This window comes from Tasmannia lanceolata, unplaced genomic scaffold, assembly GCF_043159265.1.
Source record: "Tasmannia lanceolata isolate RefF3 unplaced genomic scaffold, GAP_Taslan_0.1 ptg000006l, whole genome shotgun sequence".
NCBI classification, from domain to species: Eukaryota; Viridiplantae; Streptophyta; class Magnoliopsida; order Canellales; family Winteraceae; genus Tasmannia; species Tasmannia lanceolata.
The window spans coordinates 5,207,649-5,223,908 of record NW_027518683.1 but is presented as its reverse complement, the minus strand read 5'-3'; the positions used below and the strand labels follow the sequence as shown (position 1 = coordinate 5,223,908).

Below are 16,260 nucleotides of genomic sequence, written 5' to 3'. Positions count from 1 at the left end.
CATGGCAAACAAAAAACAAAGCACAAAAAGTATTTAAAACTCTAATAAAATTTTTATAATTTTTGTAAGCAACAAAATAAAACACACAAAAATTGTTATGAAATTTTGAATAGAAATAAACGTATAAAAAAATCTAGAAATATCATAAAAAGAATACTTAAACATAAAAAAATCGATTTTAAAGAATGAAAATTATACATTTAGTGAAAAATAAACTACACAAAAAAATTTAATGTTTTTTTTCCAATTTTAAATTCAAAATTTTATACTTTTAAAATTTATTTTTCAATTCTATGAATGGTGTAAAGTTTACATTCTTTTGAGTTACTTTTTTGTTTCATAATTTTATTAGATGTTTTTACAATAATTACAACATAACAATGTAACAGAGAAATAAAATTTAATAAGCAGCTAATAGTTAAACTAATAATATTAAAATTAAAAACTAAACATTTAACCAAACATAGAAGAAATATGTTTGTTACCTAGGTCATATTTCTTTTAAATTTGGTCAACTTTTAGTTTTTAATTTTAATATCATTAGTTTAAGTTTTAATTGTTCCTATTAAATTTTGTTTTTCTATTACATTATTATGTTGTAATAGTTATCGAAATATCGAATGAAATCACGAAATAAAACATTAACTAAAAATAATGTAAAATTATATGTTATTCATAGATGTTAAAAATAGAATTTAAAAGTATAATAATTAGAATTTAAAATTATGAAAAATAGATTTTTTATTTTTTTTGTTACATTTTCACTAACTGCACGATTTTTATACTTCTAAAGTCAAATTTTCTATATTATTTATCTGTTTTTTATGATTTTTTTATAAAATGAAATCCCTTTTTTACAATACTTTAATAAAAAATTTATTTTTTATTTATTTTTTGTTACATTTTCACTAACTGCATGATTTTTATACTTCTAAAGTCAAATTTTCTATATTATTTATCCATTTTTATCATTTTTTTATAAAATGAAATCCCTTTTTTACAGTACTTTAATATTTTTTTAGTTTTTGTAGTTTTATATGGTTTTTTTTCAAAAATTTGTAGTAACTTTTGAGTCTTATTTAATTATAATGTTTTTAGCAAATTTATAAATATTTTTTGAAAAAGAGGCTGGCAAATTGCTGTTGTGAACACCTTGATCAGATGATCCTATGTCCTTGTTCCATCAAGCCTCATTTAGAATTCTGCCACGATAGTTTAATACTTATGATTGGACAATACACAGCATTAGCGACCCTGTACTTTAATACTTATGACTGGACAATACTCAGCATCAGCGACCCTACTTACACTAGAAATAAAACTAAAAAAATGCACAGCCTTAGCGACCCTCTAAGTATCATTGGAATTGAAATCCAAGTGGTGTATCTAAGTGATTGTCTCTAATGGGCCTTTTTCAATTGGCTTATTTTCATTGGTTGAGAAGGGGGTTTAATGTTGAACTTGCAGGAGGAAATTCTCTGCATCGATTGTATTTCATCGCCAATCATTTGATCCTGGTTGAGAATAAGTATGCCCAGAATTCCCCTGATAAGATATGATGCTTTAAGATTCCAACCGAGAGAGTCCATCCGCCATTTAAAGAATGTTTGGCTCATGGCTTTGGCAAACATATATGCAATTTGCATGGTGGTGGACATGAGAATGTTACAATCCTGCTTGTAAGCTGTAGCTTTTCCTAGATGAGGGGCAATCGACCTCTATATGCTTATACATTTGAAAGAACAAAATGGATGTACTCTTGCTTGACTAGTATTATCGTTCCATGGAGTAGGAAATTAAGATGAATGCTCAAAGTTCTGAGTAGTCATTTGCAATTTGCATGGTGGTGGACATGGGAATGTTACAATCCTGCTTGTAAGCTGTAACTTTTCCTAGATGAGGGGCAATCGACCTCTATATGCTTATACATTTGAAAGACCAAAATGGATGTACTCTTGCTTGACTAGTATTATCGTTCCATGGAGTAGGAAATTAAAATGAAAACTCAAAGTTCTAAGTAGTCATTTGATCCATACGGTAACTCAATGTAATTGATGTGAATCTGCATTTGTCTTCTGCACTAGATAATGCAATGAACAACAATTTAACATGATCATGTGTCGACTTCATGAGTACTATTTGGACATAGCATAGTCTGGTATAGCAACCCACGAAGTAACTTGTGACGGGATGTTGCATCTTGTAAAAGTCGACTATCATATGAACTGTATTAACATTGAGCTCCAATGTGTGCTAGTAGGTTTACAATTTGCGAGTGAGATGTAATACCAATTTATTTTGGCTAAAAAATAAAAGAGTTTTGGGAGACCTCCATTCCCAAAAAATATCTCAGTATCATGATGTCTATGCATAATCATTTTTTGAAGCTGAATTAGAAAATTAGAATTAATCCCTGAGTTATCATAACCACTAATTAATTAGCCGTTAACATAGTGAGATGACAACGCTTGTTGAGGTTTGTCTTTATTAATAATGAATTATCAAATGAACCTTATCGGAATTGTTCTTCATTCGATACTAACTGTCTAAAAATTTTCAAACATCAATTGTACGGAGCAGGAGCAGTTTTGGTGCAACTTGTGAGTAGGGGAGAGGGTGCTATGCTACTAATAAAATCCAAGAATTCGAATGCTTAAGATGTTTAAAAGGAGCAAGATTGCAGCTCTAGTTAAAAATCACTCCAACCAAGTTTCTAACAATGACCTTGGGACCTCCTTAACCCATAAAACACCTTCACCAATTTGATATTTCAGTTTAGGTCTCTTCAGTGTGTCTTGGGCCTTCCCAAAGATTTACCGGGGAGTGCACAAAGTAGTGCATTGTGATCATTCTTACAACATAGGTACATGGCAACGTAGCTTATGGAGTTCTCTGATATATGAAAAGGGACTAAGCAACACCATGTTCATTACCATTAAGAGAGAGAGAAAGAGAGAGAGAGCAACACCAGGTTCAACACCAGGTTCATTACCCTACGATTTTAATATTTCATTTTATTTACATTTCGATTTTGTGATGGTTATAGAATTTTTTTTAACGAATTGTTTCTTTTATATTTTGTGTTTTACTTTATATTCAATTTATGTTTTTTGGAGGGCTTTTCCATATATATATATATATTTTTTTTTAATTAATTATATATATATTTTAATTAATTCCTTTTCAATTTATGTTTATTTGGAGGCTTTATACATATACAAACTCAACTCAACTCAACTAAGCCTTTGTCCGAAACTAGTTGGGGTCTGCTAATGAATCCTTTAGAAAATTTTCACATAGGGTTTTTACATATATATTTTTTAATTTAATCCTTTCAATTTATGTTTTTTTAGGGTTAGTAACGATATTTTTATGTTTTATAGGGTTATTAATGATTTTTTCTTTTAAATGTATTTCTTGTATGTTAAATTAATTTTCATCATTTAGAAGAACGTTTGCAATAGAAAAAAACCTAATATAAAAACGTTATATTTAAAAATATTATTCAAAATATAAGAATGTTTGCCCAAAAATATTCAAAATTTCAGTAAAAACTTCATAATTAAACAAGGTACAAAAACAAAATATAAAAACGTTATATTTAAAATAAGGCATAGAAGAATGAGCAACAAAATATAAAATTCCAAAAATTATGATAAAATTTCTAATACTGATAAAATAAGGGCGGCCCAGTGCACGAGGCTCCCGCCATTGCAGGGTCTAGGGAGGGCTAGATGTACCCAGCCTTACCACCACCCCTGCTTTGCAGAGAGGCTGTTTCCGTGACTCGAACCCGTGATCACCAGGTCACAATGGAGCAACCTTACCGTTGCGCCAATGCTCGCCCTCTTAAAAAAAATTCTAATACTAATTAAAGTATAAAAAAGGGGATACGGAAAATTAATAAAAAGTAGTTTTGAGGCAAGCTGTTTTTCAAAATAAAAAATTCAAAAAAAAATACAAAAGTAAAAAATTGAAAGTATCATAAAAGAGGATATGTAATATGAAAAATTATCATTTTAAAGTTAAAAATTATACATAGCAAACAAAAAACAAAGCACAAAAAGTATTTAAAACTCTAATAAAAATTTTATAATTATTGTAAGCAACAAAATAAAACACACAAAAATTGTTATAAAATTTTGAATAGAAATAAACGTATAAAAAAAATCTAGAAATGTCATAAAAAGAATACTTAAACATAAATAAATCAATTTTAAAAGAATGAAAATTATACATATAGTGAAAAATAAACTACACAAAAAAATTTAATCTTTTTTTTCCAATTTTAAATTCAAAATTTTATACTTTTAAATTTTATTTTTCAATTCTATGAATGGTGTAAAGTTTACATTCTTTTGAGTTACTTTTTTATTTCATAATTTTATTAGATGTTTTTACAATAATTACAACATAAGAATGTAACAGAGAAATAAAATTTAATAAGCAGCTAATAGTTAAACTAATAATATTAAAATTAAAAACTAAACATTTAACCAAACATAGAAGAAATATGTTTGTTACCTAGGTCATATTTCTTTTAAATTTGGTCCACTTTTAGTTTTTAATTTTAATATCATTAGTTTAAGTTTTAATTGTTCCTATTAAATTTTGTTTTTCTATTACATTATTATGTTGTAATAGTTATAGAAATATCCAATGAAATCACGAAATAAAAAATTAACTAAAAATAGTGTAAAATTATATGTTATTCGTAGACGTTAAAAATAGAATTTAAAAGTATAATAATTAGAATTTAAAATTATGAAAAATAGATTTTTTAATTTTTTTGTTACATTTTCACTAACTGCCCGATTTTTATACTTCTAAAGTCAAATTTTCTATATTATTTATCCGTTTTTATGATTTTTTTATAAAATGAAATCCCTTTTTTACAATACTTTAATAAAAAATTTATTTTTTATTTATTTTTTGTTACATTTTCACTAACTGCACGATTTTTAGTCTTATTTAATTGTAATGTTTTTAGCAAAATTATAAATATTTTTTGTGCTTTGTTTTCTGTTGCACATATTCTTCTGAATGATAAGTACTTGATGCCTTGTTGGATTCAAGATACTTTAGGATTAATTGCGAGAATTTTATCAGTTTTTTCTTGTACTATCGCAACTTTACAATGTTTCTTCTATTAAAAAAATTTCAATGTTTTCAACGAGTTTTTTAAACACTGCACTCATCATATGAAAATGATTTGGGACGCTATATTGGGACAACCTATATTTCCACACCTTGCATATAGACCAATCCTCCTGCGAAGCCTGGCTCACATGCACCTTGCACATTCAAACAGAGTCTGTCTTGGTCTAGAATCCCTCCCCCGACATCTTTCTAGAACTTCGTCAACAAAAGAGGAAAGGAAAATGCTAAAAGGAACATTATGTTTACACTCCTTCGTAAAAGACATTGGGCGGACCCATGATTTCATAAAAAAACCATATGTTCGGCAAATTGCTGTTGAGAACACCTTGATCAGATGATCCTATGTCCTTGTTCCATCAAGCCTCATTTAGAATTCTGCCACGATAGTTTAATACTTATGATTGGACAATACACAGCATTAGCGACCCTGTACTTTAATACTTATGACTGGACAATACTCAGCATCAGCGACACTACTTACACTAGAATTGAATTTTTTCCAGGGCTTCTTGTGGATAAATTAAAGCAGACTAAGATGACAACGAAACAGCTTTACGTGACACCCTCAACCGCTTTTGGTACCAGCAGATACTTATTTTTCTGAATTATTAGAGCAACTTCTTATCAATGTAGCTGTGGGTACATCCATGCAAGTGAATCAAATTAGCTGATAGTTTAATACATATGATTGGACAAAGCACAACCTTAGCGAACTATTCAAAAAATAAAACTAAAAAAATGCACAGCCTTAGCGACCCTATAAGTATCATTGGAATTGAAATCCAAGTGGTGTATCTAAGTAATTGTCTGTAATGGGCCTTTTTCAATTGGCTTCTTTTCATTGGTTGAGAAGCGGGTTTAAATGTTTAATGTTGAACTTGCAGGAGGAAATTCTCTGCATCGATTGTATTTCATCGCCAATCATTTGATCCTGGTTGAGAATAAGTATGCCCAGAATTCCCCTGATAAGATATGATGCTTTAAGATTCCAACCGAGAGAGTCCATCCGCCATATAAAGAATGTTTGGCTCATGGCTTTGGCAAACATATATGCAATTTGCATGGTGGTGGACATGAGAATGTTACAATCCTGCTTGTAAGCTGTAGCTTTTCCTAGATGAGGGGCAATCGACCTCTATATGCTTATACATTTGAAAGACCAAACTGGATGCACTCTTGCTTGACTAGTATTATCGTTCCATGGAGTAGGAAATTAAGATGAATGCTCAAAGTTCTGAGTAGTCATTTGCAATTTGCATGGTGGTGGACATGGGAATGTTACAATCCTGCTTGTAAGCTGTAACTTTTCCTAGATGAGGGTTAATCGACCTCTATATGCTAATACATTTGAAAGACCAAAATGTATGTACTCTTGCTTGACTAGTATTATCGTTCCATGGAGTAGGAAATTAAGATGAAAACTCAAAGTTCTAAGTAGTCATTTGATCGATACGGTAACTCAATGTAATTGATGTGAATCTGCATTTGTCTTCTGCACTAGATAATGCAATGAACAACAATTAATCATGATCGTGTGTGGAGTGCATGAGTACTATTTGGACATAGCATAGTCTGGTATACCAACCCACGAAGTAACTTGTGACGGGATGTTGCATCTTGTAAAAGTCGACTATCATATGAACTGTATTAACATTGAGCTCCAATGTGTGCTAGTAGGTTTACAATTTGTCGAGTGAGATGTAATTCCAATTTATTTTGGCTAAAAAATAGAAGAGTTTTGGGAGACCTCCATTCCCAAAAAATATCTCAGTTCATCATGATCTCTATGCATAATCATTTTTTGAAGTTGAATGAGAAATGAGAATTAATCCCTGAGTTATCATAACCACTAATTAATTAGCCGTTAACATAGTGAGATGACAACGCTTGTTGAGGCTTGTCTTTATTAATAATGAATTATCAAATGAACCTTATCGGAATTGTTCTTTATCGATACTAACTGTCTAAAAATTTTCAAACATCAATTGTACAAAGTTGGAGCAGGAGCAGTTTTGGTGCAACTTGTGAGTAGGGGAGAGGGTGCTACTAATAAAATCCAAGAATTGGAATGATTAAGATGTTTCAAAGGAGCAAGATTGCAGCTCTAGTTAAAAATCACTCCAACCAAGTTTCTAACAATGACCTTGGGACTTCCTTAACCCATAAAACACCTTCACCAATTTGATATTTCAGTTTGGTCTCTTCAGTGTGTCTTGGGCCTTCCCAAAGATTTATCGGGGAGTGCACAAAGTAGTGCATTGTGATCATTCTTACAATATAGGTACATGGCAACGTTGCTTATGGTGGTTATTCGGTTATAACCGAACCTAATAAACCGAAATTTGATAACCGAAATAATTTTGGTTATCAAATTTCGGTAACTGAAACCGAACCGATTAACAATTCGGTTATTGTGGGAGAAAAAGAGGGAAAAAAGGAAAATCTCGGTTTGGATCGGAGGGCTAGGATTATCCGATCGAAATGAATTTTTGAGCACAACCTAATTAAGTTGTGATCAAGCAAATGGACAGTTTTGATCATCCTATGGAGTGCACATATAGCACTTTTGTTTTGGAAAAAAAATGGTTTTCATCCATAATTTAGGTGATTCGGTTAACCGATTTTTTTTTTGAGATAACCGAAAACCGAAACCGAATTTCTAAAAAAAAAAAGACCGAAACGAACCGACCGAACTAATTCGGTTCAGTTCGGTTATTCGGTTATAACCGAATAATGAACACCCCTAATGATGTGGAACCAGCCATTTCACTGTTGGCTGGGGTTTGAAAATCCAAGGAATGAATTTCTATTGTTCCTCTCATTCAAAGACAAGGGGTTCTAGTGTCTCACATTATAGCAATGGTTTCCTGGGCTCACCCATAACTTCTCATTTATGGTGGCATGGAGTCCATAGGTGTGGCACCCATTGTGCAGATTTTGTTTACTGTCATTGCAGCTTGAATGGATAGCCGTCTAAAGGACTGCACTTTGATGTTATCTATTGCAGTATGACCTAAATTTTGACAATATGAAGAAATCAGGCATGGGGTTTGAAAATCCAAGGAATGAATTTCTATGATTCCTCTCATTCAAAGATATAGGGGTTCTAGTGTCTCACATTATAGCAATGGTTTCCTGGGCTCCCCCCCCCCATAACTTCTCATTTATGGTGGCATGGAGTCCATATGGTGTGGTGCCCATTATGTAGATTTTGTTTACTGTCATTGCAGCTTGAATGGATAGCCGTCTAAAGGACTGCACTTTGATGTTATCTATTGCAGTATTGCCTATATTTTGCAATATGTAGAAATCACTGATTTAAGTATATGTAAGTATATGTACTTGTTTACTTTTCACGAGTTCATAGTTTTTTATTTTCCTTTTGCCGTCCCATTAGCATTTTAGCAAGTTAGTTTTGAGATAATTCTGTGAAGAAATTGCAATTTGGCACATACATGTCAGTTTAGTCATCCAGGTTTATTGGCAATTAAATTTTTTTTAATGTTTCATTAAATAAACAGGGCAAATGCTGGGGGACCGGGATGGTCGAAAACAAGCCAAGCAAAAAATAGGAAGAAACAGAAGTATCAAAACTCGAGGGAGGAAGAGTATTTAACAATATTTTGAAGATTAAGAAGATGCCTGATGAGTGGAGGAAGAGTACATTAGTACCTATTTATAAGAATAAAGGGGATATTCAGAGTTGCATCAATTACCGGGGAATCAAGCTAATGAGTCACACCATGAAGCTTTGGGAGAGGGTAATTGCGCATAGATTAAGAGAAGAGACTAAGCTGTCAGAGAATCAGTTTGGTTTCATGCCCGGACGATCGACTATGGAAGCTATCTTCTTAATTAGGCGGTTAATTGAGAGATTTAGAGAAAATAAAAATGACCTTCAGATGGTTTTCATTGATTTGGAGAAAGCGTATGATAGGGTTCCCAGGAATGTTATGTGGTGGGTTCTTGAAAGGAAAAAAGTGCATACTAAATATGTTGATGTGAGGATATGTACGATGGAGCAGTAACTAGTGTCAGAACCACGGATGGCACTTCTAGTGAGTTTCCAATCACAGTAGGACTGCACCAAAGATCAGCTCTAAGCCCTTATCTTTTTACGTTAGTTATGGATGAGCTTACGGAAGGGTTTGTAGGATGCGGTGCTGTGGTGTATGTTATTTGCAGATGACATAGTATTAATCGATGAATCCAAAGTAGGAGTAAATACTAAGTTAGAGTTATGGAGAACTACTTTGGAATCCAATTCAAGGTTTTAGACTGAGTAGGACTAAGACAGAATATATGGAATGCGACTTTAGTAATGTAAGGAGGCGGGATGAGGATGTAGTAAATATGACTGGACAGGAGGTACCTAAGAGGGATATCTTTCGCTATCTTGGTTCAATTCTACATGAGGATGAAGAGATTGAAGAGGATGTTAACCATAGAATAAGAGCAGGTTGGTTGAAGTGGAAGCTTGCCTCAGGAGTTCTTTGCGACCGTAAAATCCCTACCACAAGTTGAAGGGAAAGTTCTATAAGACAGGTGTGAGCCCAGCCATGCTGTACGGCTCAGAATGTTGGGCTACCAAGAAGCAACATGTGCATAAGATGAGTGTAGCGGAGATGCAAATGCTTAGATGGATGTGCGGCCACACAAGGTTAGATAGAATTAAAAATGAAGACATTCATAAAAAGGTGGTGGTGGCACCAATTGAGGAGAAGATGAGAGAGCGCCACTTAAGATGGTTTGGGCATATCCAACGTAGGCCTTTGGATGCTCCGGTGAGAAGAGGCGACTCGTGCGAAATTGATGGAGTAAAAAGAGGTAGCGGCGAAAACGACTTGGGTAGAAACAGTGAGGAAAGACTTGATAGCTAGGAACATAACAGAGAACATGACATTGGATAGGATAGAATGGAAGAAAATGATCCACGTAGAAGAACCCAACTAGAGCTAGGATTAGAGCCAGATAGATTCCTTTCACATTCTTCATGAAACTTTTCTAAAGGATTCATTTAGCCGACTGCAACTAGTTTGGGACAAAGGCCTTGTTGATTTGAGTTGAGTATAGCGGGCAAAACTAATCAATATCACTATTGGCAAAGTGCCCTACATGTTGGAAAGTCACTGGATAACCCTTGATATCAATCCAAAATCTCTTTGATCACATCGGCCGATCTCCATTGATAGTGCATCCCCTGCTTCATCCAAGGGATTGCGTCAAGGTCCTTGTAATCTGCCATGCGAATCCCAGCTAGCAAGGCATGTATTTCTGCCGCGTTAGCATCTGTTCGACCTAGTTGGCCGAAAAAAACCCACTTGGTGGGCACCATCCTTGTTGTGAGTAAGACCCCTCACGCTCGGCAGGCATAGGTTCCCAATACGGGTTCTGTCAAAGTACAACTTAACCAACCCAGTAGAAAGGGGCAACCACTTCGAGGGGTAGGTTTAGTGGACATGATCCTGCTCATGCACACCTCTACTGAAAGTAGTCTAATTGTGGATTCAGGCATAGCTCTAAAGTTTGGGAGGACTTCGGCCCAGTGCACAGTTGATTATAAAACTTGTTGTTGGTGGACATGATCCTGCTCATGCACACCTCTACTAACAGTAGTCTAATTGTGGATTCAGGCGTAGCTCTAAAGTTTGGGAGGACTTCGGCTCAGTGCACAATCGCTGATTAAACTTCTTGTTCGTGGTCATGATCCTGCTCATGCACACCTCCACTTAAAGTAGTCTAATTGTGGATTCAGGCATAGCTCTAAAGTTTGGGAGGACTTCGGCCCACCCAGTGCACAATCGATGATAAAACTTCTTGTTGAATAGAGCAACTCTTCTTAGCCGATCGTTTGAAGACCCCAAAGTGTGATCCACCTATTCCTTTCTTTCCCATATAGCCCAAAGTGAAGTGATAAGGGCCAAGAACCACAAAATCTGGCCCCTCCGTGGCCCAAAGGGGCAAAAGTTCATTCCCCAAATAGATTTGTAATATGGTCAGGGAAAACCATGCTGTGCCAAAAAAGTTTAGGACAAAGGACCAAATCTCTTGGGCCATCCTACAATGAATGAAAATGTGATCCACCGTTTCTTCTGCTAAAGGCACATAGCGCAGCAGGTGATGGATATTTTAGGCCCCACCCTACAATGTATATCCATCACTGTCTTGCAGGTCCTCACATCTCATCACAGTCACAGTCTTTGACCTTTTTAACTGGTGATGGATATGTTAGACCCCAGAACTCGTCATTGTTTTATCAAAAAAGTTTAGGACAAAGGACCAAATCTCTTGGGCCATCCTACATTGAATGAAAATGTGATCCGCCGTTTCTTCTGCTAAAGGTACATGGCACAGAAGGTGATGAATATTTTAGGCCCCACCCTACAATGTATATCCGTCGCTGTCTTGCAGGTCCTCACATCTCATCACAGTCACCGTCTTTGACCTTTTTAACAGGTGATGGATATGTTTAGACCCCAGAACTCGTCGTTGTTTTATCAAAAAAGTTTAGGATGAAGGACCAAATCCCTTGGGCCATCCTAAAATGAATGAAAATGCGATCCGCCGTTTCTTCTACTAAAGGCACATGGCGCAGCAGGTGATGGATATTTTAGGCTCCACCCTATAATGTATATCCATCACTGTCTTGAAGGTCCTCACATCTCATCACAGTCACAGTGTTTGACCTTTTTAACAGGTGATGGATAGGTTAGACCCCCGAACTTGTCATTGTTTTATCATGATTGGACTTGTGATTAGATCCTTGAACATCCTTGTTCTTTTCTACAAAATATTCAAGTAAATTTTGCCATCATCTTACTGTATAAGATATTTCATGCAGAATGTTAGGTTCCTTGCCAATTTTCTTACAGAACCCGGGATTATTATCAAAAGAAGCCCAGGTGAGCACAAAACAATCTCGAATGTCTTAAGAGATTATCTTTCTTCAGTTGTTTCTGTTTTCGTTTGTGCAGACCTGCATTAGTGCCAAAGCTCAGAGGAAGGTTGGTCGCATGATCAAGATAGCCCGAGCTTTTGGTTTGATGCCTTTCACTGTGATGGTAACAATACCATTTGCTTTCGGTAAGACTGGAAGATCTTGATGAGGATTACAAGTTTGATGATTATGATTACACTCGTATTCCAGTTGATACCAATGCAAAGGAGGACCCCGTTCTAGATCTATAATTCCTGCAAGTTGACAGCTCTAGATTTATAATTCCTGCAACCTGGAATAGATACCAAACAATCCATGGGTTTTGAGGTGAAAGCTGAATGGTAGTTTTCTGGAATGGAAACTTTACAGGTAAAGCATTATATTCAATATGTGTAATGGTGGAATGGTGGATTTGGAAACAGAGAAGGTTAAGATATGAAGATAAAAGATGGGAGAGAAGGTCAACCTTCTGAACTTTGATATTGTACAGAGGAGTACTGGCCCACCACCTCCATACTTATCTATCTGGTAGGCTCCACTTTGAACTAGGGATGCAACTAGGGTTGGGTTGGGTTAGGTTGAGTCTGGTTGGATTCGGGTTCATATATGGCCAAACAAAAAAAAAACATAATCCTAAGAAAATTATGATAAAATTAGAGGACTGAGGTCGGGTTCGGGTTGGGTTGCCAAGGCCTTAACCCTAACCCAACCCGAAATTAAATCAGGTTGGCTTTCCCAACCCTACCGAAGAAAATTCCAACCCAACCCGAGCCAAAATCGGGTTGAACTCGTTGGGTTCGGGCTGAGCCCGACCCAAGTTGCACCCCTACTTTGAACAGGCTATGGTCCAAATACTGCACCAAAGGAGCATTCCTATCTTCCCTATTTATAGCCTTTTACCCATCAAATGTGGACTGTCCTCACTCCTCATCTTTGTTCTATTGATCTGCTTGCAGGCCACTGGTTGGATGCTTATAATCATTGGATTGGTTTGGACTTCGGAGCATGGTCCATCCAGAGCGTAGGACCTATTGAAGGATCTGCATGGGCTGCATGTCGTTGAAGCCGGATAGAAAATGGTCTTCCCTATTTATAGCCTTTTACCCATCAAATGTGGACTGTCCTCACTCCTCATCTTTGTTCTATTGATCTGCTTGCAGGCCACTGGTTGGATGCTTATAATCATTGGATTGGTTTGGACTTCGGAGCATGGCCCATCCAGAGCGTAGGACCTATTGAAGGATCTGCATGGGCTGCATGTCGTTGAAGCCGGATAGAAAATGGTCTCTACCTCTGTGCCTGGTTTCAATTTTTCTGAAGATAATGTTTTTGCGTTCTTTTCATGCTTGAACAAGAACGGGGGGGACTGGCGTTTGCCAAACACTAAGGCCATGCTTGGCCTCCATGAAAGTTTTTTCCATGGAATGTTAGTTTATCAATTGGTGGGAGATGGATGATGGTGTGGGAGGGAGAGAATCGAGAAGGCATAAGTGAGGAGAGGATGTGAAGTAGCTGAAAAACAGGGAAATAGCAGGCCTGGTTTTTTTTTTTTATCCTTGCTTGTTATCCCCAAAGAACATCCCCAATGAGAGAATTCTATACATGCAGGGTAGTAAATCCCTGGGATTTATTCAATCTAAAATACATCCGATGCCTACTTGTACAACAATCCAAACCATTTATCATTTGGCCCATAATGTGAGTAGGTTGTATCCCATAGATCAACTCCATAGTATGATCCTAACCCTCCAGCCTATAGAGAGGCTTCTATAATGTGCAGTTCCTCTGCAGATCAACTCCATAGTATGATCCTAACCCTCCAGCCTATAGAGAGGCTTCTATAATGTGCAGTACCTCTGTAGGTCGGAAGGCTAGGATTATTATATGGAAATGATCTTCGGGTTACAGCCTAATTACGTTGTTGTCCAACAAATTAATGGTTTGGATCATCCTATGAAGTGGTCCCCACTGCATTTTTTTAAAAGTACCGGACTTCATGCTCCCACATCATATAATTTCTCTATTTACACGTAAGGATCGATTTTGATGGCTGAAGAGACCGTGTGGGGCTAAATTTGATCTTAAATCTCAAGATTGGAATATACACACAATCTAAATTTGATCAACACCGTTTGTTTTGACTAGAAAAATGAGACGGGATGGTGCCACCATATTCTAGATCTTGACCTCAAGATATGCTTATATTAATTTTACACCACGGGCATGTTTGGCTACAATGATTTTTTTTTTAATGTTAAGCTGGTGTCCCCAAGTGGTGAGTGAGAGGTTGGGGGTGAAGTGTTTAAAAATCAGGAAACTAGTGTCTCCTAGAGGAGAAGTGGAGAGGAATTTTATTTTCATGATAAATCAGTGTCTCCAATTGGTGAGAGAGGTGTAGGGCAGTGGGAGAACTAGAGAGATTTAAGGGGGCATGATTGAGATGAACCTGAGTAGTGATGAAAAATCATGATTGAGAGGGCACGTTTGGCTACCATGATATTTTTTTCATGATAAACTCTGCTCCAGGCGGAGAGAGACGGGTTTGGTGGGTGAAGTGGCTAAAAATCAAGAAATAAAATATAGAAAACTAGTGTCTCCAAGCAGTAAGAGGTAGCTACAAAACAGAAAAAAAAAAAAAAAACACTCCTAAAAATCCTACCAATTTGTTCCTGATTTTTAGCTGCATCTCTCATCTCAATCGGCCCTCTCAAATTTATCACGAAAAAATATTATTCCTAGCAGCTATGGATTTTTTTTTCTTGATAAATCGAGTTATGTTTGGTTGTTTTGAGGATTCGGATTTGGACTCGCACCATTTCTATGACCCATTCGATGATTAATGATTCTAATTCTCTGCTTTAGTCATTGAATGGACGGTGAGAAATCAAAGAAATAATAGTTTAAAACACCTAACCTTTACGCCTTCTCCAATAGCTGAAGCTTTTGGAGTAACTGGTTGTTGCACATGGTATCAGAGCAAATACCTGGTTCAAACCTACTTGATAGCAAAATTCACATGTAATGGCTAAACCCAAAAGAGGGGCCACATATGTCACGTGTAGGCCAACCCTAAAAAAGAGGGGCCACATGTGAGGGGAGCGTTATAGTACAAAAGATTAAATAACGCATTCTCCAAATGGAGTAACTGGTTGTTTCAGAGTATTAACACTTGTTACGTGCCTAATTGGGCCGTAACACAAATAAACAACAAGAAAATAGAAAAGAGGGGGAAAGAGGTTGATTTGAGGCAACCGGATCTCCTAGTGGCTCAAATCAAGAGGAACTGTGACTCTCCAAGAGACATACGTTTCCTTTGCTGTAAATTTCTCTTCTCTTCTCATTTCATTGAATCAAAGAACTTAAATACAAGCACAAATGTGTGCCACATCACTAACTTTGTTGCCCACTTCCATGACCCACTACCCACAAACTCTACCCACTAACATGACACATAATGCAACTAACACCCACAACCTTACATAAGTAACTACCAACTACAACACATACACTAAAAATAATTCTTAAAACTATTTTCCGCACTGCCACTGAACCTTGTTTTACTGTTATGAGAAATAGCCATTTAATTGTAATGCTGCCATAAGATTTTCCATAAAAGTTTCTCGTTTAAAGATTGATTCCTAGCCCTCTGCTTCGTCTCTCTTCTAACGGAGATTGCATCATGGTATAATGGCTCTCCTAGACGTGTCTCAATATTTCAAGGTGTTTTTTCCCGTCTTGCTTTTCGATTTTTTTCTATTGATTTCTTGCTGGCCTCCTTTTGTAAGAACTAAGAACTACAAAGGACTTCTTCCATCAGCACAATCCAACTCTCTGGTTCTCTCTAGGGCTGCCTGTATGTAGAGAGATTTATTTTTCATGGAAAATGAATTTTTCAGTGTTTGGTTTTCTCATTTCCCATGAAATTATGTTTCCGAAAAATAAAAAAAAATTCCCCATTTTCATGGAAATTATTACAAAACAGCTAACCTTGGAATATTTATTCAATGTGAAAAGATTACAAAAATAAAGATTTTTCCTTGTTTTCCAAGAAATTTACAAATCAGCTAACATTGTTTTCCTTGTTCCCCCCCCCCCCCCCCATCTCTCTCTCTCTCTCTCTCTCTCTCTCTCTCTCTCTCTCTCTCTCTCTCTCGGGCTGCTTG

General features: G+C 35.9%; 1 protein-coding gene across 12 annotated transcripts in view; it reads left to right on the top strand.

The window, feature by feature from the left end:
• LOC143879395 (uncharacterized) overlaps positions 1-13,808 on the top strand; it is a 55,431-nt gene extending 41,623 nt beyond the window's left edge. For 5 of the 12 annotated variants that reach the window (XM_077381764.1, XM_077381763.1, XM_077381766.1 and 2 more), the window contains 5 exons: positions 12,002-12,062; positions 12,135-12,243; positions 12,467-12,557; positions 13,054-13,176; positions 13,258-13,807. In XM_077381764.1, the coding sequence (XP_077237879.1) occupies positions 12,002-12,062; positions 12,135-12,243; positions 12,467-12,557; positions 13,054-13,075 (283 nt within the window). In that variant the 3' untranslated portion in view covers positions 13,076-13,176; positions 13,258-13,807. Of the gene's footprint in view, positions 1-12,001; positions 13,177-13,257 lie in introns of all 12 variants that reach the window. The other 7 variants (XM_077381758.1, XM_077381768.1, XM_077381761.1 and 4 more) reach the window with 6 other exon arrangements.
• The last annotated feature ends 2,452 nt before the right edge of the window (positions 13,809-16,260 follow it).